General features: G+C 45.1%; 4 protein-coding genes across 4 annotated transcripts; 3 read left to right on the top strand and 1 right to left on the bottom strand.

Moving 5' to 3' along the window:
- The first annotated feature begins 1 nt into the window (after position 1).
- On the top strand, positions 2-6134 carry klhl7 (kelch-like family member 7). The gene is made up of 11 exons (XM_028963999.1): positions 2-391; positions 487-589; positions 1501-1594; positions 1672-1796; positions 1909-2084; positions 2482-2656; positions 3134-3276; positions 3355-3595; positions 3706-3907; positions 4631-4728; positions 5094-6134. The coding sequence occupies exons 1-11, from the start codon at positions 266-268 to the stop codon at positions 5405-5407; spliced, it is 1797 nt and encodes a 598-aa protein (XP_028819832.1). The 5' UTR covers positions 2-265; the 3' UTR covers positions 5408-6134.
- Positions 6135-10997: 4863 nt separating this feature from the next.
- On the top strand, positions 10998-13133 carry nup42 (nucleoporin 42). Its single transcript, XM_028964359.1, has 7 exons — positions 10998-11229; positions 11507-11723; positions 11803-11891; positions 11970-12046; positions 12171-12257; positions 12337-12460; positions 12537-13133. Exons 1-7 carry the CDS (start codon positions 11106-11108, stop codon positions 13049-13051), a joined length of 1233 nt encoding a protein of 410 aa, XP_028820192.1. The 5' UTR covers positions 10998-11105; the 3' UTR covers positions 13052-13133.
- A 981-nt stretch (positions 13134-14114) lies between these two features.
- Positions 14115-22986, top strand: tert (telomerase reverse transcriptase). The gene is made up of 15 exons (XM_028963246.1): positions 14115-14330; positions 14867-15998; positions 16075-16261; positions 16348-16501; positions 16674-16841; positions 16932-17093; positions 17194-17283; positions 17365-17450; positions 17519-17635; positions 18918-18989; positions 19114-19299; positions 20210-20336; positions 20421-20482; positions 20693-20946; positions 21246-22986. The coding sequence occupies exons 1-15, from the start codon at positions 14115-14117 to the stop codon at positions 21347-21349; spliced, it is 3117 nt and encodes a 1038-aa protein (XP_028819079.1). The 3' UTR covers positions 21350-22986.
- Positions 21791-27674, bottom strand: slc6a18 (solute carrier family 6 member 18). Its single transcript, XM_028964637.1, has 12 exons — positions 27515-27674; positions 26778-26918; positions 26552-26689; positions 26014-26195; positions 24949-25059; positions 24741-24853; positions 24530-24658; positions 24224-24380; positions 23934-24138; positions 22714-22873; positions 22458-22620; positions 21791-22169 (listed from the first exon to the last, which is right to left on the bottom strand). Exons 1-12 carry the CDS (start codon positions 27672-27674, stop codon positions 21972-21974), a joined length of 1857 nt encoding a protein of 618 aa, XP_028820470.1. The 3' UTR covers positions 21791-21971.
- Positions 27675-27973: the final 299 nt, after the last annotated feature.

Raw genomic sequence — 27973 nt, 5'->3', positions numbered from 1 at the left:
AAGTAAACAAGACGCGAGCGGGTCTGTCCCCGCTGCTGTCCCCGTCACTACTGGCTGTAAGGCGCTCTGGGGAAGGGCGCCGGGTAAAATGATGGATTTCCCGGTTCTCCCACTCCGCAGCAGAAGAGGGCTCAGTACGCAGGCGCGCTTTACTTTTATTTGGTTTTAAATGTTTATGTTTTTTAAAAAAGACCGACGTTCGTGAGCCGCGTTCGTCCCCACCCGGATCGGAAGGACCGTTTTTTTTTTGTTTTTTTTTGGCACCATGGCCTCGTCGGCGTGCGAAAAGACGCCCGGCTCCAAAAAGAAGGGCGAGAAGAAATTCGCGTCTAAAGAAGAGTTCCGGCTGCTGTCCAACATCATGGGGATCATGAACAACCTGAGGAAGCAGGTGCACACAGAACACGATTCAGATTGCGATGAACGTCATCTTCTTTGCGAATTCTAGGGAAAACAGACACAAATACTTGTATCTGCTGCCCACAGGGGACGCTGTGTGACGTCATCCTTGTAGTCCAGGGAAAACACATCCGGGCCCACAGGGTGGTTCTGGCTGCTGCGAGTCATTTCTTCAACCTCATGTTCACCAGTAAGTGACCCTCAAAACCGAATGGACTCCACGATGAGCCCCGGCCCTCCTGGCAAGGATAATAAAATGTTACTTACGTTTTTCTCTGGGATCAATAAAGTCTGTTTATCAATTCAGTAATAATAAAACAACAATAACAAATGTCCCTCTGGGATCAATAAAGTATCAATCTGTCTGTTTATCAGTTCAATAATAATAAACCCATCACCCATTGTGAGCAGTGCAGCCATGAAAGGCGCCCGGGGTACAGTGTGTGGGGACGGTGCCTTGATCAAGGGGACCTCAGTGGTAGTTCATTGTTTGAACCCTCGACTTACCCACTGGTCCACCACTTCCATTGCCAGGGAAATGAAATAAAAACATTCTCTGCTGTGGGCAGGCATGGTAGAGGCTTAGTGAACCAGTTGAACCAGGACACCACAAAGTCCCAGGTTCAAACCCCACATACTACCATTGTGTTCCTGAGCAAGACACTTAACTCTGAGTGTCTCCAGGGGGACTCCCTGTAACTAGGGATGTGCAATATGGTATCAAATTCACATTGCAATATAAATGTAACAATAGATGGATATACTGTGGTATATAATTTGATAAGTAAATTGAAATGTAACTGGTTTTGTAAGGTTAATATGTGTCCATAGCAAAGGTGATGCAGCAGCAAGTTGTATAATAAACTGTATAATATAGATACATCAACATATAGCATCAGCTGTTTTCAAATCCCGAACCGCCAAGGTGCCACTGAGCAAAGCACCGTCCCCACACACTGCTCCCCGGGCGCCTGTCATGGCTGCCCACTGCTCACCAAGGGTGATGGTTAAAAGCAGAGGGCACATTTCGTTGTGTCATCGTGTGCTGCGCTATGCTGTGTATCACAATGACAATCACTTTCAATTTCACTTTCACCACAGCCAGCATGATTGAGTCGACGGCTCACGAGGTGGAGCTGAAATGTGCCGAGCCAGAGATCATCGAGCTTCTGGTGGAGTTTGTCTACACGGCACGGTAACCACGCTTACAGCACAGCTGAGTGTGTTTGTGCGTGCGTGTGTGTGGTCTTCATGTTCCTCCGTTTGTGTCAGAATCTCAGTGAACAGCAACAACGTGCAGTCGCTCCTCAACGCCGCCAACCAGTACCAGATCGAGCCAGTGAAGAAGATGTGTGTGGATTTCCTCAAGGAGCAGGTGGACGCTACAAACTGCCTCGGTGTGTGACGCTGAGCTTTACTGCCTTCATTTATACTTTTTTACCCCCGTTTCATTTAAATACTAATTTTCAGAATTTGACTTTCCCCATCATGCCTTGCTGCACCGTGCAGGCATCAGTGCTCTGGCCGAGTGCTTGGACTGCCCCGAGCTGAAGGTTGCCGCAGACAACTTCATCCACCAGCACTTCACAGATGTCTACAAAATGGACGAGTTCATGCAACTGGACGTGAAGCAGGTGACTGAGCTGCTGCACCAGGACACGCTGACCGTCCGCGCGGAGGACCAGGTACCTGCCACCCGCTCAAGCAAAATATCAGTACAAGGTGTCCACTGAGTGAGACATCAGAACAGGGCTCGGTCTTGGTTAGAACGTGGTGCTGTCAACTCCTTATGTGGAGAGAGCACTGCGGTAATCATGGCCGCTGGTGATAAAAACGGGCAACGGCTTCTCACTGCATGCACTTTAGCAATGTTTCTGATGTGGTGAAAAGTGCTTTCAGTAGAATTACGGATTTGGGGAATTGTATATGCATTGTGACCCCTCAATCAAAGCTCTTGCTGAACTAAGGTACCTACTAACAACCATGTATGCATAAAATGCAAAAAAAAAAGAAAATGCTGAGCAGTATAGAGTCAATTGCAAGAACATAAACATGCTATAGGAGATGTGATGTGTTGTGTAGATCTATGACGCCGCAGTGCGGTGGTTGAAGTACGACGTGTTGAACCGGCAACAGTACATTGTGGACGTCCTGGGGAAAGTTCGCTTCCCGCTGGTGTCCAAAAGCTTCCTGAGTAAGACTGTCCAGGCCGAGCCGCTGATCCAGGACAACCCTGAGTGTCTGAAGATGGTGATCAGTGAGTCCTCCGTTCTTTCCTTAATGCGTTACGATACAGTCAAAAACAGATCAAAGATAATTGTCTTTCTGAAAATGTGACTAAAAGGGAAGAAAAAAAAAAGATCAAGTCACGTGTTTGGCTGTCGAAGATAATGAGAGGAGAGGGGAGAGGGCCATATAGGTGTAAGTGACACTGTGGGCGAAATGGAAATAATAAAATCCAAAATGACTTAATACCAAAACACACACGCCATAAAGGTTCTTGTGACAATTTTTTTTAACGTTAAAAATCTTTTTGAATAAAATATATTATTATATCGTTGTAAAATATGATATAATATTATTCACTTTGTATACTGTGGTCCATGTGTTAAAGGTCAAGTCAAGATGACAGTTTGAGAATCTGATTCTTGGTATGGAATTGACGTGTATTGTTATTCTGTAACATAACTGCGTCTCGTACAATCTTGTTTTTTTGTGTGTGTGTGTCCTGTAGGTGGGATGCGCTACCATCTCCTGTCCCTGGAGGACCGCGAGGAACTGGGTGAGAGCAGCCGCCCGCGCCGCAAGAAACACGACTTCCGCATCGCCCTGTTTGGCGGCTCGCAGCCCCAGTCCTGCCGCTACTTTAATCCCAAGGTTAGTTGTCAGTCTGGCGTTGTGCAACTGAACGGAAGCGGGTTTGTCGGATTTATTATATCTTTTGTAAAACATTAGGATTACAGCTGGACGGACATCCGGTGCCCCTTTGAGAAGCGGCGGGACGCCACCTCTGTGTTCTGGGACAACGTGGTGTACATCCTCGGCGGCTCCCAGCTGTTCCCCATCAAGCGAATGGACTGCTACAACGTGGTGAAGGACAGCTGGTATTCCAAACTGGGACCTCCCAACCCGCGGGACAGCCTGGCAGCCTGCGCGTCCAAGGGCAAAATCTACACGTCCGGCGGGTCAGAAGTGGGTGAGTGAGTGAGGGAGGATCAGGACTTTAGTAGCAAAAGGGGCACACAGTCAGCTTTAGGTGAGTGGCCATATTTATATAGCAGCTGTAAGGGTTCCTCTGTTCCACAGGAAATTCGGCCCTGAACGTGTTCGAGTGCTACGACACGCGCACAGAGACGTGGCACAACAAGCCCAGCATGCTGATGCCGCGCTGCAGCCACGGCATGGTGGAAGCCAACGGCCTCATCTACGTCTGCGGGGGGAGTCTTGGCAACAACGTCTCCGGGAGGGTCCTGAACAACTGCGAGGTCTACGACCCCAACAGCGATGAGTGAGATGCTGCTGCTGTGCCGAGTTAACGTTGCTGAGATCAGGCAAATGCTAAGGGCACCACCCATCCAGGGGGCGCCACAAACAGGAAGTGAAAAGTATAACGTTCCACTATTCTTAAAACTAGCGTGTTAATATGAAAAGAGCAAGCCCACATATAATTACCTGCGTAGCAAAGTCTATAAAGTAGTAGTAATAATAACGATACGAAACTTTCCTACGAGTATTCATGCTAGTAATAAAACGGCATAAAAAGCGGCATCCTGGCTGCGTTCTAACCCCCACCTCCATCTCCATGCTAGTTTGAAACAGCCTGTGCATGGAAACGTAAATGTGTGAGGCTTTATGCTAATTAGCCGCTAATTTTCAAGAACTGAAACAGTCTTGTTTGGATATACTTATTATTTGCTTGGGATTTCTGGCAGTAGTTTTTATTCCACTTCTAATTTAATCTTTATTGTCCTAGAACAATCAAGCATTTACATTTATCAGACGCCCTTATCCAGAGCGACTTACAATCAGTAGTTACAGGGACAGTCCCCCTGGAGCAACTTAGGGTTAAGTGTCTTGCTCAGGGACACAATGGTAGTAAGTGGGATTTGAACCCTGGTCTTCTGGTTCATAGGCAAGTGTCTAACCCACTAGGCCAGTACCACCCTACCACCAAGCACTGCATCGCCACCCAATTCCCCTAATTCTCTCCTTTGCTTCCCTCCATACTCAGCTGGAGGGAACTGTGTCCCATGAGAGAGAACAGGAAAAACCACGGACTGGTGGTGGTCAACAACAGGATCTACGCCGTTGGAGGGCAGAATGGACTTGGTAAGTTTTTGTACTACGGTAACAGGCACCTCTGACACGATCCACTGATTTTACAGAAAAATTGTACATTTCACATAATAAATAGTATAATGATATTAAAAAAAAAAAAAAGCCAGACTTTGTTGCGCAAATTTCCAATTGAGAAAATGTGCCCAAAACGGGTCATTGGAATCAACCAGAATTCTATCACAATCGTATAATTGCCCAGCCCCATTATGTGTAATGCATGTCACAGAGATAATTTAAAAAACGATTCTGTGTTATGGCGAGTTGTATTCATGGCTTTCTTAGTCATGCTCAGGTTATGTATGGTGACACAGTTTCTCTCTCTCTCTCTCTCTCTCTCTCTCTCCAAACACTGGCAGGAGGCCTGGACTCTGTGGAATACTATGAGATCGGCGGCACCGAGTGGAAGACTGCAGCGCCGATGCCCTGGCGCGGCGTGACTGTGAAGTGTGCGGCGGTCGGCTCGGTCATCTACGTGTTGGCGGGATTTCAGGGCGTCGGCCGGCTCAACCACATCATGGAGTATTACACAGAGACTGACAAATGGGTGGCGTGCAGCAAGGTGCGCGCCTTCCCGGTCACCAGCTGCCTCATCTGCGTGGTGGACACCTGTGGAGCCAACGAGGAGGAGAACCCCTCACACCCGTCATCATCCACATCTTCAACGTCATAGTTGCCAAGGACTCATGTTGCTTTAAAGACCTTTGAAGCTGCTGTCGCAGCCGTGAGGACTTTTACCTCTTCAAGAAGTCCTGTGCCAACCTGAGCTTTCACAGGCCTGAAAATGGCCTCTATCCAGGGACTTCTTTTGGTGGACAAAAATAAGGTCTGCTGAAATGGAGCATAATAAAGAATAATCTTGTTTCAGCTGCTACCGACATTTGTCTTTATTATTTTTAAAGAAATATATTCTTTATTTTCTGTCGCAGTGGTACCAACTGAATATTGTCAGTACACCTGAAAGGAAATATTAATTATATAAGAGAAATGCAAGGAAACAAATTACAAAAAATGAGTAGAGACTTAGTTCAAAGAAAGCAAAAAAGAATTTCCTTTTATTTGGGACAGAAGCTTCTTTTACTCACCGAATTGGAAGAGAAATCAAGGGGGCTGGAAGAAGCTATCCAGAGGTAAAAATCAGTTATGTCCTCGACAGAGAGATTATGCACTTTGCTGAGAAGGAAACAGGACAGCAATTTCAGAAATCTTGTCCAGTTGTCACGCCAATATTTGTATCTGTAGTAAACCTTGAAAAGAGAGAGACATTTCTTTGACCTTATAACGAAGGACCTGTCTCAGTGTGAAGAAGAGCTGGAGCAATACGATGACTTCTAGCAGAGCCCTGATACGCCGCATTATGCCCAACTAACTCAAAAGACAATGGTAGAAACGCCAGACATGAAGGAGACCCGTTCACAAGACCAAAATGATATGATTCCTGAAGAAACAAGGGAGGAGTCAAAAGAAAACGTCTGAATAAAACAAATGGCTCCTATTGGATAAGGAAGCGGCCCAGTAATCAGAAGGTTGCCGGTTAGAATCCCGATCCGCCAAGGTGCCACTGAGTAAAACACCGTTCCCATACACTGCTCCCCGGGCGCCCGTCACGGCTGCCCACTGCTCACCAAGGGTGATGGTTAAAAGCAGAGGACAAATTTCACTGTGTGCACCGTGTGCTGTGCTGCTGTGTATCACATGTGACAATAATTTCACTTTCAACATTAATATTAATATACATAATATTATTAGAAATAATAACCCAGTAAAAACGGAATTGCATCTGCACTGAGGTTAACAAAATTATATTTGTAACATTGATCTGTAATTGTCTATTGTGTTTTCAAGGCTCACATTCTTGGTTAATTCACTTTATTTTGCTCGACTCATCTGTCTGTGTAGAGGAGGACTCGCTGCAGTCTCAAACTCTATTTTGCTTTTGATTCATTTCATCTCTTGCATCCTGGAGAATTTTACATAATTCGATTCTTGCTTCTGTTTCTTTTTCCAGCTATCTTTTCAGTTCCTCACACTCGCTTTCTAACCACGTTATTTTCCTCTGTTTAGCATCTCTTGAAACCTCGAGCCCACGCAATTTTTCCTCCAGCTCAAACTAATCTCTTTTCGCCTCATGCATTCCCACATAAATCTTTGTTTTATAGGACTGCTCTGGGCCGTGGCTTAATTGGTCAGCAAGTTGCTCCATGTTATTTATGTCTATTTCCTCCTGAGTCAGAATCTTCCTCAGCTGTTCACTTTCCTTTTCCTCCGTGTGAATAGCTATCTGAATATTCAGACACTTTTGTTTAAAGGCCTTGTTTTATTCTAACAGCAGTCTTGGTTCCTGATTCTTTTTCAGTTTCATGTCTTTGTGTTTTAAACCGATGTCTTCCATCTCTGTATATCTGGTTTGCCTAGTTATTTTAAGAATTATTTTCAGGCCTTCCTTGGGCTTAAATAGACATTGCAGTTTCTATAACATTAAATGTTTTTTGACTAAAGAATATAATAATAAATGGACAAACAAAGACCATAATTTGCCTGTTTGTGGTTTTTAATTCTGTATTCCACCTTGGCCCACGATAGACGCTTTAAAAGGAGCGCTTTTGACGCATTCGCTCCCATAGACGGCCCCATTCAACGCGACCTCTAGTGTATATATATCTGTGAAGACGGTGACCAAGATTTGCAAATCAAATTAACATAATTAAAAAAAAACATTTAATATGTTTATTTACAACATGCAAAAAACTTTTAACCAATCACCAAAACAAATTTACAAGCAGCCAGTCATATGAAAAGGATAGGTACTATAGGCTGGAAAATTCGCTAACCAATCATCTACCACGTGAGCTCAATTAGATTAAAATGATCAAAATTAATTTCCAACTGTACCCTGCGTTCCCCGACTCCAGTCCAGAATATGGCAGGAACGGTTAACAGACTGATGTGAGACTGAGCAGCTGGTCTCAGTTTAGACTGTTGGAAAAATTTGAGATAATAATATATTGTCACTTCAGTCCATGTACTCATAATATAAATTGCATTATTTTGTGTTTGTGTAATCGCATGACCTGACATTGTGATTGCGCTGTACTTTTAAACCTAGAAGTTTGTAGTGTGCTGAGACCAGTGGAGACCATGTAGTGTGCTGAGACCATGCTTGTCTCATTTGATTTAGTTCTGCTAATTATGATCTCAGACACAAAAATGCAAAACACATATTAGAAATTCGCCAAATTATTTAGAGGTTACCAGTAAATAAATGAATTGGGTCTGCGGTACTTTTTACTCAGTATTGAAAGATTATTCGTAATCTTTATTGTGCTGAGAATGGCAAAAAAGAACATGTCTTACGTTAAAGACCGCCACGCGAAGACCGTCAAACGTAAAGAAACAACGGAGTGGTCAGGCCGAAGGCAGTACCACAGTAAAGAAGCCCCATTTTACAAATCCCATGCCCGCAGCTGTGACCAATGCCCGGACAGACCCATCAAAATTTCCCCTGGAATTTTGGCTTCTAGTTTATATTTATATTTAAGGCCTTAATTTTTCTAAAATCCAATTTAACTGTTTAAGGATTTGCGGAAACCCTGGCAAAGAAATCTATATGATGCAACGTGGAGGCTAATTGAGAATAATGGTGGAGGGAGGCAGAAAGATCTACATCAGGGGTCTCAAATTAGTAGGGTGAGGTTGGACCACATCAGATATTGAAACATACTGTATGTGATTTTGGGCTGTATAACAAATAAATGTTGTTGTTGAATTCGACAAAAAATAGCTTCTTAATCATCTTCTAAAAACGTCATTACAAAAAGTTCTTTAACTTCAGTTGGTTCTTCTGAACAGAGACTTCCTGAATATGAATAAAATGTTGAAGAATTAATTTTTTTATAATGGATTCAAGACTTAAGGCAAGAAGAAACAAGAGAAGATCAGATTAGAAAGAAAGTCAAGTGATTGCCACTTGTGATACACAGCAGCAAAGCAAACGGTGCACACAGTGAAATTTGTCCTCTGCATTTAACCCATCACCCCTGAGTGAGCAGTGTCCATGACAGGCGCCCGGGGAGCAGTGTGTGGCGACGGTGCTTTACTCAGTGGCACCTCACGTATCACACTCATTCCATCCTGGCTGGAATAAGAGCTTGTTATTTGTACAACCTGGTAGTTTAAGTGGATTTTTTTGCTTAAACAAGAACACTTCTGCTCTTATTTTGTGGCACGTGAAATGGAGACGGTGCCCAGCCTCCCACTTACGCTAAACTGTGTTTAACCCCCGTACAACCCACATCTCAACATGCAACATTCAACTATTTACTTCCAACCCGCTTGCCCAAGGAATATTGGGCTGTAAACGAGTTTCGGGCTTTTAAAATGCTGTACTTTGGCAGGACCGGGCAAGGTGTGGCCTAACTTTTAAGGACCAAATACCGCACTTCGCTAGGCAAAGTCCATCCCTAGGTTATCCACCAAATCAGAGCAAACTTATAGGATGTTGCTGAAACAAAAGACAGTAGATGTGGCTACAGCTGCAAGAGGATTGGTTCTAGATAATGAAGAAGTCCCTCTGGACAGAGGGGGGTATTGGATGAATAAAGAATATTTATTCACTCCCCATAGTCGTTTATTTAAATGGAAAGGGGTGGTGGAGAAGTACTAAGATGATTAAAGAAAAAGGTCAAAATCGAAATATTATTTAACAGGACGACCAAGTCAAGCTTGATAAAAATGAGAAAGAAAGACTTTTGTATGAACCTACGGACGCCTAGAGATCCTTAATGCTGGATCTGCTGATGGATCTTCGCACCAAGAAAACAGAATGTGAACAACTGAGGGAGAATCTGAAAGAGTGTAAAATGTTGAAGAGAAAAATGAAGCAACGTATTTCATAATTATGTGAAGACCCAGATAATTATTATACATTTTAAGTGCATAATGAACTTTGTAATGCAACCATAGATTTGATTGAGCTGAAGAAAAAAGTGGATAGGCTCCAGATTTTAAGAGATGCTGATAGGCTGAAACAATAAGTGTTAGAAACCAAGTGTTAGGAACTGCAAAGATCACTGGAAATAGAAACACAAACAAGAAATAAATTAAGCGAAATGCTCCAGGATACAAGAGAAGCATTGGCGCAAAGGCATAATGCAGAGTCCTAAATTCCAACAGAGTCCTCCTCTACACAGACACCTGATAAAAGAAAAAATGAGTCAAGAAAAATGAAATGAATTAACTGAGAACAGGGAGAAAATGAGCCTTGAAAAGATGATAGACAAACATAGATCAACGAAGAAGATCTATATTTATCTATAAGGGGGTTCAAATTCCACTTACCACCATTGTGCCCCTGAGCAAGAAACTTAGGCCTGAGTGCTCAGGGGGACTGTCCCTGTTACTACTGATTGTAGTAGATGTGGCTTATGTTCTGAGAAGTTACACTGCATAAGTGCATTTTTGATAAATGCTGTAAATGTAAAGTGCTGCCAGTCAAAGGCAGCCATATACACTATAGAGACATCTCAACACATAGGCCAGATTTCAAAGGCACAGTTGCTGATTCTTTCATGTAAAAGGCTGGCCCTGACATCGAACTTGAGTTCGGATGTTGGAGCCAGACCAAAGTACATAACTCCACATCATAGTTTTGATTCCTTCAGTGAGAATCTACCAATGTAAATGGTCATGAAAATAAAGAAAACAAACTTTTGGCCTGTACTGTATGCTTATTGTGTATAATTTACACATAAATATCACTTTTACTTTTACTGGGACTTTACTTCCCATTATTCCTTTCTGGGTATTTGAGCGCTTATGTCACTTCCCTCTCTCCATTTTATATCCCTGATAGAAGCAGCAGGAGAAGAGGCCGGAAGCAAGAAAACCAGACTGGAGAGTTTTCTCTTCATTCACTGCACCTTGTGCTCTACACAGATTTTAGTCTTTTCTAAAACATTATGCACCTTACTGCACCTTTCTGCTTCTGTTTTGTATTAGTTATTTATCATTTTTCATAGTGCAATACACAGACTATCACAACTGTGATACTGTTGAGTCTAATTTTACAACTGTAACAACTGTTTTACAATTTTACTACTCTGCCTTTTAAATTGCCCCTCGTGGACAAATAAAGTCCTTTGAACTGAACTGAATCGTACTGAATTGAATTGAAGAGTCGGCTCCCTCGCAGTGGACTGGTTATCTTCCAGGACAGCAGGTGGCGGTGTGGCCGCATTCATTCTGAATTCGCGGTTTCAGCAAAAACGCAGAGGAAGCGCTTCGGCCGGACACGTGAACTGGTTTGTTTTGGTGTTCCGGGCTGGCGGACAGACGGGAGACCAGGGCTCCAGAAAGGCCTTTTTGGACGTGAAATGACGGTCTGCAACTTCTTCCTCCAGGGCCGCTGCCGGTACGGCGAGAAATGCTGGAACGAGCATCCGAGAGGAGGAGGAGGGACGTCCGGCGGCGGCGGCGGGGGACGAAGTGGCGGCTCAGGTAACATTTAAAAATAACATAAGTAATATTTTAAACAGTTATTATAATTAGCAGTGACACGCGGCACAACGCTAAGCAGTCAGCGTTGCCAAACACTAGTGATTTGTTTCTGGTCTGAGAGCCCCGAAAAGAATATGCTGGGGTGTAGGTGGTCTCTGAACACAGGGATCTGAACCATGGATACATGGGTTTATTGATTGGGCTTGGACTGATCTACAACTCAATGAATAGAAAATGTCCAACCTGGACGGTCAGACATATTTTTTTACTTCTGCAGGTTTCGGGAACCGCGTGTGGGTGAACCCCAACCAGCGATCTGCTGGGAATTACGTCCAGCCGCCAGCTTTCTCCCGGGGGGGGAATGATTGGGCTGGAGGTGGCAGGGACACGAAGAGCTCCGACTTCAGCTTCTCTGCCAGGAACCGCTTTGGTGCCCTCGCCTCTCAGACGGACTTTGACCAAGGCGGGCAAAAAGACGAGAACGAGAAACACATGTAGGTTCATGATCCTTCAGTCACAGATTGTGGCCTCATTCTCCGCTAATTATTATTTTTTTGTTTATTTGTTTTTTAGAGAAACCATCCAAAGCGATATGGAGATTTGGGAGAATTCCGGCCAGTGGGTGTTTTCTTGCTACTCCGTCTTGAAGTCTCCAATAACAGGTATGTGAACGACATCTGCGTCGGAACTCTGTGGTGGATCCGCGTTGGGCCGTGAAATGTGCATTTTGGCCTTTGCAGGGTTCGTCGACCTCTCTCCTGAAGAGCTGAGACTGGAGTATTACAGCTGCAAAGCGACTGGAGACATGCAGACCTACGTGAGTGGCGTATCCCAACAAATAAAATGCACTGATCACATTCTGCTTAATTTCACTTTAGTTTATTTTAGGTTTCGCTGCAAGACGAACGTGGAACTTGTCTGAAGGTGTGTGTGTGTTATAGGGAAACTCTGTGCAGCAGCTGGTTGGTCAGTGGAGGGGTCGAGTCCAGGAACTGAAGTTGATGAGTTCCAGCACACGAGCCGCTGTGGTAAGACATGCATTCACACACACACACACAACAACACATGAATATTATTCATAACTCCGCCCCTTTCCTTTAACAACAGCTGTTGGAATTAAACAACCAGTCATCCCAGACATCCTCCTTTGGCCCATCTGGGTTTGGCTCATCTTTTGGGTTTGTCTCTGCATCGTCTGGGTTTGGATCAAAGTCAAGCTTTGGAGCAGGAGGTGGGCAAATATTACATATTTTAATTAATTAGTTAATCATAACGCTATGTATTTTATTACATTTCTTTTTTTGCAGGAGTGACTCCAAGCAGCTTCAGTTTCACATCACCCAGTGCTGGCTTCGGATTGGGAGGATCTTCTGCTTTCAACAGTGCCACGTCCACCCAGCCCCAGCCGGTGTTCGGCTCGGCCCCACCCTCGTCCGCCCCCACCGCTGCTTCCTTCTCCTTCGCGGCTCCTGCCGTGAGTAAGAACGCTCCCAGCGCGTTCGGTGAGGCTCCAGCTCCCACCGCGGCAGGGTTCAGCTTTGCCTCTTCAACCGCTGGGTCCTTTGGAAGTGGGTTTGGTTCCACTTCCACACCGAGTCCTGGGGGCTTCGGGATGCCGGGCGGAAGCAGCGTTGCTACTGCCGGTGGTTTCGGGAGTGTGGCCGCGGCAACAGTTTCAGCACCAGCAACTCGAGCAGCCGTCAACTTGTTCACCCCACGCAGTGAACTGAGTCCCGAAGAGTTGAAGGAGTTCGAAGCCAGCAGGTTCACTCTAGGACAGATTCCCCTCAGACCCCCACCCGCCGATCTGCTGGTGGTCTAATAGACTCGAGTCAGAGAGACTTTTATCTTATTTTCTTTCGATTATGTGTTTTAATGTTTAATAAAAAAATGATTATGTTGAGGTTTGTTTGGTAAGATTTCTGCCTCCTGGTATGTAAGAGAATAGTTTTATACCAATTAGTGTATGATATTACGGAGTTGTAGGAGTAGGAAAATTAAACAGACTGAATTATTTAATTATTGATGTATTAATGTATCCACGGATTCTTAAAAAAAAACATTTAAATTAGATTATTCAAAATAAAGACCTTAAAAATCTTTTTAAAATTACTGAAAGGTCTTGAAATACCACAAGACAAAGTCTGAGATCGGAAGGAGCGGAATCGGCCTGTGTTTGTGGGAAAGGGGGTCTTTTTCAGATTTGAACGTTGCCAGTTTGTTGCTAGTGGGCGCGCCGCATCAGTCATGGGAAAATGCACGTTTAACGTTTACTCAGTGTACAGGGTTAAAACCAGTTCCCTTTTTAAGCTGTGCTTAAACTTGGTTGAATGGGAATTAAAGCTGTAGAGTCAGCCCCAAGTGGAAGCTGAGCTGGAGGCAAGGACTGAAGAATCAGATCTATGCCATAAATGTGGAAGTTGTAGCACAATTCACTGATATATTCAGTTTACACATTTCATGAAATCGTAACTTGTTTGTTTTGAAATTCATGCACTTTCATGCTGTGGAGAGAGATTATCTTATTTTCCATCTCCTTCAGTTACAATAAGTGTTTGGAAAGAAGTCTTTGTATGGTGGTCACATGTTTAAATTTGATCAAGGTGGCTTGTCTTAAATGTGGCTTAAACCTGCAGATCTGTAATAAAATTAATTATTTAAAAAGTGAACTCATTAATTAACTCAACATGTCATGAATTATAAAAAAAATAGTGAAAATAATGAACCCGCCTCTTTTGTTCTGTGATTGGTGATCATAACGCACCCTGTGGATTGTGATTGGTCCGGGGAATGACTAAGACCCACCCCCGGCCGCTGTAATTGGTGGACGTGGTGCCGCGGCAAAAAAGTTCAGACCTGTCTGAACTGCGGCGGCCCCGCAGAACATGTCGGACGGCGACGTATCCAGGGCGCTCGCCATCCTCCGCGACCTCTACCCCTCCGTGCAAACGGTGGAGGAGTTCGCCGCGGCCGTGAGCTTCAGCGGCGGCGGGCGGCCGGCTGTGGTGGAGCCGGCGGACGGGTCCCGCTTCCGCTCGCTGGCCCGCGGCCTGATCGTCTGTGAGGAGAAGCCGCTGCGCCAGCAGCCCCGCCGGGAGGAGGTGAGGCGAGCGGGGACGGTTTTAAACTGTTAGTTATTTATTAAAAATATATATATATTCTTTTACTGACAAAAGGGTTTCGTGCCATCTGTTATTTTAAATGAACATAAATTAATCTGGATAAGTAAAATGCCCCCTATTTTTTTTAGTGAGTCAAGTGAAAGTGAAGTTATTGTCGTTGTGAAACACTGCAGCACAGCTCTCAGTGCGCACAACGAAATGTCTCCTCAGTGGGCAGCCATGACAGCGTGTGGGGACGGTGGATCGGGATTCGAACCGGCAACCTTCTGATTACGGGGCCACTTCCTTAATCACTGCCCCACAGAGTGTCATTTTATGTATTTTATATGTTTTTATATGAATTTTTCTTAATTTCGCTGTCCAAAGTTAAACGCCCATTATGTGGTTCTGGCAAACGCAGATCAGATAAACGTATTTATTTTAATGTAACTGGTACGTAATCTTTTGGGATTGCTGGGTTGGCATGAAATATCAAATTATTTGCACTCTTTGAATAATGGTCTGTCTTGTTAAAGGTCTGCACCCTACCTGAGATCCTCGCCTACGTGCTGAACAACATGGTAAGGAAGAGGCGGAGAAACGTGCTTCGGTTTGGGTACCTTTTCACCAACCAGGCCGGAGATGCGGACCCCTTCAAGTTCCACGGCACGATCACCCAGAGCCCCGCCTTCATCCATGGCAGCGACTTCTGGAGGAAGGTCAGCCAGCGGCTGGGCACCGACCTCACCCAGCATCTGCTGCAGAGCTGTGCTGTGTTTGTCGTAGCGCCCCCTACCTGCCTGTTCCAGGTTTGCGGGGTCCCGATATATGACCGGGTCTCCATCAAAACGGGCTCCAGTTTCTTTCTCTGTACGATGGCCCCACGCCCGGCCCCACCCACACCGCAGGGGGCCAACAGGGACGTTTTGAGGACCAGTAGGAGGCGAAAAGTACAAGCAAAGAAGAGGAAGAGGGAGGAAAAAGGTGAGGGGTTGCCAAGGAAAAGGAGACGTTGCGAGAAAACATATTGTCCACAGTCAGCCAGTCACAGCAGTGTACAGTCTGAGCCCCCCCAAACAGTCGCCACGGAAACCTCTCAGGGTCACCTGAGCTGGAAGGCCGACGCCCAGCCACCACCTCGGCCCATCCTATGCTTAATACGGGTGCTTCGTATGCTCTATAGTGGCCAGGGCATGAGGAACTTCCAGCTGAACAGGAAGCTGAAAGGTGGTGCCGGTGTTCCGTGCGGCCTGCAGGGGTCCGATCTGGTCCGGGTCGTGTTCCTCCAGGGAGAGTCCTACCTGAACGGGGAGGCGGCCAAACCCAAAAAGCTCCCCCGTCGCTTCTTCAGCATGGTGCCCCTCTTCAGCCGACTGCTGCAGAGACACAGGAAGTGCCCGTATGCCTACTTCCTGCGTAAGAAGTGCTCTGGGTCTTTGGGGTCCCCGCTGGCCTCCCATTGCCCGCCGTACCGGGTCTACCTGTTCCTGAGGGAGAGCCTCGGTTATGTTGTCCCGGATGAACTGTGGGGGTCCGACCAGAACCGGCTGCTCTTCCTGGCGAGGGTGAAGCAGTTCCTCCGGCTGGGGAAGTTCGAAGGCCTGTCGTTGGCTCAGGTGGTGTGGCGGATGAAAGTCGGCAGCTGCGGTTGGCTGGGGCGTGGTGCAGGTGGGTGTGTTGAGAACGTCAGAGTGACCTGGTGGTCTCTGCGTCTGTTTGTCATCGCTTTTGTTGCTGCTTGCAGCCCGGTGTCCGAGTGAGCACCGCTACCGAGAGTGGATCCTGGGGCAGTTTCTGGCCTGGCTGCTGGACAGCTACGTCCTCGGCCTGGTCCGCGCCTTCTTCTACGTCACAGAGAGCATGGGCCAGAAGCAGGCCCTACGCTTCTACACGCAACAGGTCTGGACCCGACTGAGGGACCAGGCTTTCAGGTGCACCCATGGATTTTCTTTTTCGAAATAAATCCGTCAGTTCTGTCGCTGTGGAAAGTATTGACGACTGTTGACCTTGACCTCAGGGAGCTCCTGTCCAAGGGACGGTGGAAACCCCTCAGTCCACAGCAACTAGCGGCTCTCCCCAAATCCACGGTCACCTCCCGCATCCGCTTCATCCCCAAAGCAAACGGAATGCGACCGATCACGCGCCTTGTGGGGAGGGACGCCGCCACCAAGGTACGGACCCCGGACTGAGGGACGTTTCAAACAGCACAAGCTAGGGTTGTTCTGTTCCAACACCTCTTGCATTTGTTGGAACACTTTAATATATTTTTGGGGCGCTAATGCAAACAGCATATAGCATAATTTTTTGAATGAGTTGTTCCTGGTGTGTCTTATGTTTTTCCAGCATTTCCAGAGCAGTGTGAGGGACCTGAGAGACGTGTTGGGGGTGTGTGTGAAATCCTCGCCATCTCTGCTGGGCTCGACTGTTTGGGGGCGTCAGGACATCCACAGGGTCCTAAAGAGCGTTGCGTTACACCAGAAGAGCAACCCCACACCTCTCTACTTTGTTAAGGTGTGAAGTGTTAAAGTACTGGCTTCTTATTTTCTATTTATTTTGGTCCATGTGAGTGTCGTTCATCATTTGTGTGTGTGTCTCTAACAGGTGGATGTGAGTGGGGCGTATGACAGTTTGCCTCATGATAAGCTGCTACAGGTGGTTAGTGAAGCCCTCCACCCTGTGCTGGACCTGCACTTCTCCATCAGACATTTCACTAAGGTGTGGGAGGAGTCACTGCACGGTGTCAGGAGACAGTTCTGCACAAGGGTGTGTTCCCTCAACACACACACACACACACACACACACACACACATACTGTCTTCACTGCAGCAGCATGTAAATTGGCGTCTGTGCGATTGTGTATCAGGCAGGCGCTCTGGAATCCACCAACATGAAGGGCTTTGTGATGGAGGAGCAGCAGAGCGGGAAACTCCACCACGCCGTGCTGGTTGAGAAGGTGAGAATAGTCCGCGATGCGATTCCTCAGGGCGCTGCCGCTCCGGCTCGGATCTGATCAGCTGATGTGTTTCATTGACAGTTCAACTTGACCGATGTGACCGGCCGAGGCATCCTGCAGTTTTTCAGACAGATGCTGACCTCCTGCGTCATTCGTTACGGGAAGAGGTGAGTTTGAGTTTGAATGAAACACCCTACCTTAGCTCACGTTCCCTAACAGACATTTTGCTGTTCAGAACATTCCAGCAGGTTTGTGGAGTCCCGCAGGGCTTCGTCGTGTCAGCCATGCTGTGTAACCTGTGTTACGGTCACATGGAGAACACCTTGCTGGGCCATGTCACCGAGAGAGGCGGGTAGGTTGGTCACCTGGTTATGCTGGTAGTCACTACTGGGTCTGCCCAGTAGGGGGAGCTGTGCTGTCTTATATCTTATACATATAATTATTTCACGCCGCATTCGCGGTTGCCTCGTTGACTGCATATGTCAACCAGTCCGCAGTATTGCGACTGGCAGGTCCACCCTATAAAACAATACAGGTGACATGGAAATTGGGGTTTTCGTATATACATGTTACAAAATGATAATTATTTCCATTCATAACATATTATTTACATTCAGCATTCTTTTTAGTAATTAATTTAAATGGCAATCAAAGATTAATCAATGACAATTTCTGCAAATTAAAATAGTAAGACACTTCAACAAACAGTCGTTTTGCTTGTGGTGGAATGATAAAATCCATGACTGCAAATTATAAACTATGTAACATTAACAATAACGTAATGGAGGGGTTTGAAGTATTATGAGCTGCGGTTTATTTTTTTTGTTAGTTTTTTTTGTCATTCCCTTTGGAAAAAAAGAAAAAGATTTAATAAACAAATTTATAAACCTATAATAGAAATGAGTAAATGTGCAACATGGCAAAAACCATGAATAAAATAAATAAATGGACAAGAATAAAGAAAAAATGCACAATGCATCACTTGATCAGTTTAATAAATGCATTTTGAAATGCATTCAAATCATGAAATAATGTCATTATGACAGTAATTTCAATTTAATGTTCATTAAAATAATTGTAATTTCAAGTTCCAATTTTTTTCAAGAATAAAAGCCTCACTGACAACCCTTTAAAAGACCAGTACATATGGTATATGCAATAATCTTAATGGTCAACATAACATGATTGCAAAAATAGTAGTTCAGCCTTAACTATGAAATGAAATTTGGTTTGGGGTGTTCCAACTTCCCAAGCAGCACAGAAATGAGGTATGATGATGGTCTCTACATAATTACATTTATGCTTCTACAGACAAACCACTCAAAATCTGACAGTGACATCAACACTTTAGGCGTCTGTCTAAGTCCATGTCTGAAATAGTGGATGGTGGAAGCGTACAGGTTCCAACCCCACTTACTAGACGCTGAGCACGACACCTAAACCTGAATGTCTCCAGGGGTACTGTCCCTGTCACTACTGATTGTCTGAAAAATGTCATAAATGTAAAACAACCAGTAGAGGTTCCAGCTGAACTGGGCTTTTTCCAGTATCTGACCCTGATCTGAGCCACCAGTTAAAGCTTCAGGTCTAACACGTCTGGTGTGTAAATCTCCACCCATCTCTGGTCATCTCAGGTGCTTGATGAGGCTGGTGGACGACTTCCTGCTCATAACGCCGAAGCTGCACAAAGCGTTGACGTTCCTCAGGTCTGTGCCGCTGCTCTGGCTGCATTTCATTACAAGTTTTTTGTTAAACCCAAACACTGGCCCAGTTCAAATACACATTCAAACCCTGATCATTTTAATTCAATTAGCATGTCCCTCCGTGCAGGAGGCTGCTGAATGGCGTGCCGCAGTACGGATGTGTTGTGAACCCTCAGAAGGTAGCAGTGAACTTCCCCCCGGGGGAGGAGATGGGCGGGGAGGGGGTCCGTGTTTTGCCGCAGCACTGCCTGTTCCCCTGGTGTGGACTCCTGGTGGACACAAACACCCTGGACGTCTCTAATGACTACTCCAGGTACGACAGGCTGAAGGACATTGCTTTAGAACATAATTCCAATTTAATCCTTGTTTGTAATCAATGGTCAAATGCGGCATACCTGTGGTATCATGAACCTCTTTAGATGTTCTGATCTGTTGAATTTCAAGATTTTTTGGGGGGCAGGGCTGTCCTGGCTTCACCGCCCAGGCCCCGTGCATCAGTGCTAAAGAATTTTTATGGCCACCAGCTCTCATGTGATTCCTAAATGAGATACTAAATCATTATCTGATCACTTAGAGCCAAGTTAACACGCCACTTACTTACTTACTAATGGCCTGGTAAATAAATGAACGTTATCGATCGCCAGTGTTTTATGTAAATATTTTTCATAAACGAGAAGTGAGTGTGTGTGAAGGGTGAGGATTGAGCTGGCCTTCACTTTAAAACATTATTAACACACGGAATTTGCATAGTAAAGAATGTCCACTGGGAGGGGATTGACTACTGTATCAAATGGGTGACATCCTGCTCCAGGGGTGTCAAACTGGCTGCCCTCGGGCCACATCCCGCGAGATAACTTTATATAGATCTGCTATTATGCCACGGCTATACCATTTAAGCGCTGCTAACACACAAACTACAGATCCCATAATGCAGTGCTTCAGTTGCCTTGCTGAACGCGCTCTTTACACTGCGGCTGAATCTGTACAGGAGCAGTTTTCACATCAACAGCAAAAAGGTTGAAGCAGCTTGAAATTATTTTCGTTCTGCAAAGTCACCAAAGAGCCGTGCAAACTCAGTGCGTAGGGTGCTCAGTTTGCCAGCAAGGTGTGCACTGCATTATGGGATCTGTAGTTTGTGTATTATCAGCGCTTAATATCGTTGTGCCATGTATCCTACTCTGACCAATTCCACGGAACACAGAACTGTACCTGACCCCTTTCAGCTATGCTGGCCTCTCCCTGCGCTACAGTCTGACCATTGGCTACGCCCACTCCGCAGCTTCCTTCATGCAGAAGAAACTGATGTCCATCCTGAGGCTCAAGTGTGATGCAATCTTCCTTGATCTTGCAGTAAGGACTTAAGCACCCTCCCTTATCTACATAAATAACTCGCCACTTGGATTGAATTTTTTAATCATTATTTGTGTTTTCCAGATGAATTCTTTGGAGTGTGTGTTCAAAAACCTCTACAAGATAGTGCTGCTGCAGGCAATGAGGTAACGTTCACAACGGGTTGGTCCCTGGGACTTTGAGGTTCTGGTTCCACTCATTTAGGTGCATTTCAGAACTAATTTTAATATGCGTACACAGCCGTACTGTCATTCAGACTGCTGCAGGAGGTGCTGATGCATCATGTTCAAAGCAAGCTTGTAGAAATTACCGGTGTGGATCTGGGGTCAGTGTCGTGTGTGTGTGTGTTTATACAGGTTCCATGTATGTGTGCGTGCTCTCCCCCTGGGCCAGAATGTGGAAACGAACCCTTCTTTCTTCATGAGAATCATCTGGTCGATGGTTAAATTGACCAGCGGCTGCATCCAACAGAGTAACCAAGGCAACGGTGTTGATTCCGGCAGCTGTGTACCGTACGAGGCAGTGGAGCTACTCTTCTGTCTGGCGTTCGAAGTAGTCTTTCTCCGCCACCGGCCCTGTTACCGATGCCTTTTGCCATGCCTCCGTCGCAGTACGTCACACTCCTCACATTTCAAGTGATGCAGCTTCTTTCTGGCAGATGTTCTCTTGGGGCAACGCAATTAGTGATTTAGTGACCTTTTCTAAATTTTGAAGAATCTGAATAAGCGCATACGTGCTTTTTCTATATTTTTATGTTAAGAAAATGTTGTTCTTCTGTAATTATAATTTTTTTTCTGTACAGTTTTCCCAACAGAACGTCTGCCAGCTAAAATATCCCAAAAAGGACCAATACTCCCATTTTTCTTATTTGCCAGATCTGTCTGTCTGACTATGTTCTCTTTGCTCCAGGAAAGTGGCGTCAGCAGCGTGTACTGAGGGGGGTGCGGCTGGCGCGGGTACGCCAGGCCGCCACGCCCAGAATTCCGAGTGACTTTACTGCCATCCGTCTGTAAAGAGCAGATCCTGTCCAGGGTTTTAAAGCTGCCTGATGGTGATGACTTCTGGTTTCTGCCTTCTTTTTTATTGAGTTGTTATGGGGCACAAATCGACCTCAAGCAAATAAGGGGAGGAGGAAAAAATGGCTGCGTTAAGATGGTGGTCATTAACAGATGTGACTGAGCCAATTTTTACAGCAGAAAATGATCCCTCATTACACTGTAAAAGAGTGCGTCTCGTAAAAAACACGCCCGCTAAGTGTGGCGCTAAAGGTCAGGAGTCGCATGGAGAATCAGCATCAGGAAGAGGTGAACTACTTTAAATGAGAAGAAACAAATCAATTTCCCTGAACTACAACTTTACAAAACATCCTGTTGCATCTTTATTGATCCAATTTGAACAGTTCATGCACTTTAAATTGACTTCACCATAAACCCCCAGCCTGCAGTAGTGGGGAGAGTGTTGTCCAGTTTTTGCTGGTCATCTTCTGACCCTTCATCAGAAATGAACCACTGTTGATAGATTAATTTGGTGGGCCGGAGGAATGATTCTGTGCACTTAGTGCTGTAGAAAGTCTTAGCTCTGAATATGGACTATATGGACCGCTGGAGCTTCTGCTCCCTTGGTTTTGCGGCATATCTACATCTCAAAGGCCTGGTTGGTGTACGGATTGTTGGGCGCGTGACGGCTTCCACGCTTTTGTCTGGAAATCAGGAACTTGACCAGTTGGTAAAGAGCCACCAGAGGAATGGGCAGAACGGGCACGCCAGCCAGGAGAACGCAGATGGCGATGACCCAGTCGGGGTAAGGCTGCACCCATGGCAGGGGGAATTTTTCCTACAAAAGAAGCAAGCAAAGTGTCACCTGTTCTTGTCCCCGTTATGGTATTTCTGTACATTTTGGCTACACTCTTGCTTCGTTCGACACAGGAAACAACAAATTGTTACTGATTCACTGGCCTTTTGTCAGCAAAGGCTTCAGCAGTCAGCTGTTCATATTTGTAGCACACGGGTTTGGGTTTGATTTGCCATCCAGCCATGTGCCACAGTGGAACCCTTGAGCAAGGTGCCTTCAGACGTTGCAGGTGAAGTTACACCTGACTGATGTTTATGTTGGAGCTCTTACGTATTCAGGGTCCCAGGCAGGGTAGGTGGGGTGCGACTGCACCTGCACTGCGATGTAGGCCACGAACACCACCAGCAGCATTAGTGGGCTGATCACCATCCAACACACTCGCCAGTACAGGTTCGGCCTGCGGCCCGTCATGAACTCGATGTCTGAGCTGAACCTGGAATTGCACAAGAAGAAGAAAATGGGATTTCCCAGAAACCAACCTGATGTCTGATTTCATTATGCTGCAATTACAATTAACAGAACGGACCGGCGTATTCCGTAAATGAAGACCACGGCAACAATCTCAAAGAAGGCGATGATGAGCAGCGGGATGGAGCCAACATAGCTGTTGAAGATCTCTAGCCAGTAGTTACCAGAGCCCAGTGTGAAGATTAGAGCCACCGAGAAAGACAGCAGGCATATCAGACCTGTCCACAACAATTTAAACACCAAATATTAGCATGACTGGAATGAGAAAAAAAGTTTTACATTTTAAGAATTTATGTTTATGTAATTTATATTTTTTGTTTGAATTCTACAGCAGGAGACTTGTTTATTGTAAGCATTATAATTATTACCGCTACAGGTACATTCATGTCCTCTTGTATTTTTTCATATTAAGGCATTTTCATATTAATAAAAAATAGTTTTAAGAAACACTCAATTTTTACTTTGATTTGTGGCGTCTGGGTGGGCAAATGGCACCCTTAGCACTTGCCTATGTAATTTGTTTATTTTTTTTTCTAAATTAGGTTTTTCCCGAATTTCCCGATGTTTTCCATTATAAATGTATTTATTCACCTCAAAACTGTGTGAGTTTGGAGTGGATGTGAAAAAAACAAATGCAATATAACAAATCACATTTAATCGCTGTTCAACAAAGTGCTTGGGCATTTACTCTTTGCTTTTTTTGAACTATTTCCTTGTAAATAATATGTGTATTTCATGCAAAGAACTATTTCACAATATTACACATTTTTCCATTTGTAAAATAAAAGTCCTCAACATAAAAAAAAACGTATTAAATAAATAAACATGGGGCAGACCTGGAATACAAAAAATAGGTTGTGACCATTTGCATAATGAACTGGAACCATGATTATAAAACCCTGTTTTGAATCAGCTGATTTGTTTACATGGGTTTCCAAGAGTTTGCTGCGCGGAATCAATCGGGCAAGTGGTCCGGATTCGACACTGACAGTCCCGCCTCAGCAGGAAAAACGTGTAGTGAACTGCAGTGGCCAGAAATCATACGCAATTCCGTGTTTTACAATGGATTCCATTTTATTTGTTGGATAGCGTTTTCAGAGAGCAATAAATGGGCCTGTGCATTGATTGATAAAATAGCAGAAGGGATGGAACGGGGGGGGGGTGCGTTTTAGAAGGGGGATGGTTTTGACTTTTTTTGGGCATGACGTCCTCCCTCATCCAACCCCAACTCGAGTATTGCATACACGTGATCTGGTAAACAACTTTTAGGCGTCGTACCGGTGAAGAGCTCCTTGGGCATCCACTTGGGCACCAGGTTGAGGTCCAACAGCGGAGTGAGGACACCTTCCAGGTTCCCGAACATGCTAGACAGGCCGAGGCTGAAAAGCATGACGAAGAAGAGCACAGCCCAGATTTGAGAGCCCGGCATCTCGATGACTGCTTCTGTAAAGACAATGAAGGCCAGGCCTGTTCCCGATGCACTCTGGGTTATAGAATAAGAAAATGGACACAGCTGAAAACCTGAAATGCAAATATTATGGTCGTCAATTTGGAATGAACGCGAATACCTGATCGAGGAACGTCTGAAGGCTGCATTCTCTTAGATGCAGTTGTGCCACCTGCTCTGGGGCCATTTCTGTCAGATAATCCATCCAGCTGTCGTAGTTCTCAATTGTCATGTTTTGATCGGCAATGTCAAATTTATTGGTTAATGCCAAGATGTTGCTTCCAATGAAAGGAGAAAAGAAATTGTTATTCTAGCACTAAACATGATAGATTATATGGATACTATATGCAAATATGATATGGTCATTATTTAGCAAACTAACTTCGAAATGTTCTTTTTAAATATCAAACCAGGTGGGAGGTAATACCTCTCCAGACAGGAGTTGTAGTTGGAGGTCGCTTTAAAGCCCAGAATGGCGAATATGGGGATGGAGGCGTAGAGGGAGGTGGCGCTGTTTATGCAGCCAACCAGCACGGCGTCTCTCTCGCAGTTATTTCTGAAAAACAAGTGAATGGTGTGTGTGTGTGTGTGTGTGTGGTTTATGATGGGGTCAAGTGTGCATTATCAGGCTTTCTTACTTTTCCGGGTTGTAGCTGGAGAAGGCGATCAGGCCACCAAATGCTAAAGACAGTGAGAAGAAGATCTGAGTGGCGGCGTCCAGCCACACCTGGGGGTTTTCCAGAATTTCCCACTGTGAATGTGAAGATGTGATTAGATTGATCAACGCCATGTTTCAACATGGTCCAGCATGGGAAAAGGTGTGAGGGAACAAAAGGACAAAGTCACCTTTGGAGTGAAGAGGTAACGAAGGCCCTCTGTTGCTCCAGGAAGTGTGAGTGCCCGAACCAGGAAGATGGTCAGCACCAGATAGGGGAAGGTGGCAGTAACGTACACCGCCTGTTAAGATGTTCAAACCGAGGTCAAGAGGACAGTTTGACATAACTAAACCCCATGCTGTTCTCCAAGAGGTTAACATGCACAACCATCATCATCATCACAAGTCAAGATTGTCAAGGATGTTTACTTGCATTTACAACATCCTTTGTATTAGCATTGTGCTAACAGCGTAACCATAGGGTTAGCACATTTCATGAAAGTGAAAATGTCATTGTGATACATGGCACAGTACATGGAGACATCGAAATGTGTCCTCTGCTTTTAACCATCACCCTTGGTGAGCAGTGGGCAGCCATGGAAGGTGCCCTGGGAGCAGTGTGTGGGGACGGTGCTTTGCTCAGTAGCACCTCAGTGGCATGTTGGATGATCGCAATTTGAACCGGCAACCTTCTGATTACCACTTCCTTAACCGCATATGCATATGTTAAACTTAATATTTGCGTTTTATTTTCAATAAACACAAAAATCTTTTTAGATACAACCACCATGTAAAGACATGTAAATTGTGCTCATTACAACTAAAAAATATGGGGCTATACTTTTCACGATTCTGTATGTAAAGGGACATAAACACCCACAGTGTTCTGGCAGAGAATTCAAACACATTCTTTATTTTGGTGTTTTTTTAAAGACTGTAGAATCTAGCAGGAGCACAAATACAATGTTGAATTTGGATAAGCTTTTTGTGGGCTTTTACTGATTTCTGTCCTAAGCTTTAAGAGGTTTGCAATGCTAATGGAACCTGAGCGGTTTTCCTGTGTTGCATGTGCTGGATGAGATGACTGGACTTTGTTCCTTCTGTCTGTATAACATTGAATTGCTTTCGCTGTGGTGCCGTTTTTTTTTTTTTACGATGCCATTATGTGATGTTCTTGCCTCCACCTTGTTATTGTAGGCACTCCTGCCCTTGCAGCAGATTATTTTCTGGCGAGCAGAAGTGTGGGAACCACCCACCTTGCCAATGGTCTCGATGCCGCGGATGAAGCAGATGTAGACGATGCACCAGGCAGCACCCAGGCACACAACCAGCCACCAGTGCAGCGAGCCGCTGGTCTCCACATTGGGCGAGATGTTCAGCGTCTCTCGATACCAGAAGTAGTTCACTGGGGTGCTGGCCTCACACTCCGGAACATAACCTTGGGTGGGAACAGTTCAGGAGAAGCGGTTTGGAGAGCAGTTGTGATGGTCAGCCGTGAACACTGATGGTTCTCGCCACAATTGGAGCAGAACTTTGTTTTCTTATTAAAGGGTTAAGAGGTTAAACAGTAATGAGTGGAATTCCAGCTCCTCTGTTATTTTAACCTGGGTGTAATGGTTTAAATGAATTTTGCTGTGCAAAACAGTCAACAAATGTTTTAAATGTCAGATCTGATGACGATGGTGTCTTGTGCAGAGGATGTCTATGTGTTCTTGGGCCCAGGAACCGAAAGTTTTACCTCAAAATGTTCCCAGGTCTGGCATAAGCTGAGAATAGTTAAAAGTCTGCTTGTACCTGTTTGGTCCTCAATGACTGGACATTGACTCCATGGTAGTGGTTCTTGGAATGAATGGAAGAAGTACCAAAGCACCCAGGCCAGTATGGTATTGTAGAACAGGCCCACGAGGAAGGAGACGGCCTGGGAAGCCACGCCTACACACACAGACAAAGACCTTTAGATGTTTCAGGGCAATCATTATCTTAGGCATTCTTTTCACTTTATTTGTAACACTCTTCGTACCTACACCACCAAAGTAGGGCGATATGGAGTTCCAGACGCTGATGCTTCCCATGCGCAGACGCTGTCCAATTGCCAGCTCTAGGTAGAGAAGAGGGAGTCCCTCAAAAACCAGGGCAATGAGGTACGGGATCAGGAACGCACCTGAGGGATGGTCAATGCACATCAATCATTTATCATCCACTAGGGCTGAGATTCTCAAAATGAAAGTTGTTCCAGTAATGCATGGATCATGCCTGGAAAGGAAAAATTATTTTTGAAGTGGTCATTTAAGTTTAAATGAGCTGTGCAGCTCATTTGGGTAGATCTTCTAGTTCATCATAATTTCTGTTCATACAGCGGTTCCCCCTCTAACAACTCTATGGAAACTCTTCTGCAAAACATTGCAAATTACATGAACAGAGGAACATCAATACCCATACATCGCATCACATTTCGATCCTATCCTGCCTAAATGACCCTCACCAATTCATGAATTCTCTTCTATAAAAAGCTGAATTCATCCGCCTAGTTAAGAAATTGCAAAATATAAATACATATATTATAATAAACTCGACTTTTAATAAAGATGCCTTAAAGGACATGTTTTAAATTCTCAATATATTCAATTCTGATTATCTATTAATATTTCCTCTAATTGTGAAAATAATGTTCTTGAGATATGCTTTTTAAATGTTTTATGTGTAAGGGAGCAGTAACTGCCAGTATAAGTGTTTAAGACGGTAAGGATTGCTTGTTACCTCCTCCGTAGATTTGGCACAGGTAAGGGAACCTCCACACGTTGCCCAAACCCACGGCGAATCCAATGCAGGTCAGCAGGTATTGAGCCTTATTGTCCCATTTTGGCCGTTCCTCAGTCTTGGGCCCATCGGTTTCTGCTGGGTTCTCTGTTACAGCCATCCTGGTTTTTACCGAGGACCCAACGGGTCTTCTGGTCCCGAATATATACCGCCTGTGTCCGAGCTGCGATGTGCGCTCCTGCTCATTCGCCCAGGGGTGTGTTCCACTTAGCTTGTCATCGGACAGCGTTTATATTTCGAGAGTGCACTGGGAAGAGTGGGGTTAGGCAATGATTTAATTTTTTTCCTCCCCTTCAAAATGGTTTGATTGTGTGAGAACTGTCCTGAGGCTCTTGTTTAATGGATAACCCTGAGATGCATTGTTTCTTTCTTTCCTTTCTTTTCTTTTTTTTCTCCACC

This window comes from Denticeps clupeoides, chromosome 20 (genome assembly GCF_900700375.1).
Source record: "Denticeps clupeoides chromosome 20, fDenClu1.1, whole genome shotgun sequence".
NCBI lineage: Eukaryota > Metazoa > Chordata > Actinopteri > Clupeiformes > Denticipitidae > Denticeps > Denticeps clupeoides.
The sequence above is the reverse complement of the archived record's forward strand: the minus strand, read 5'-3'. Positions and strand labels throughout refer to the sequence as shown.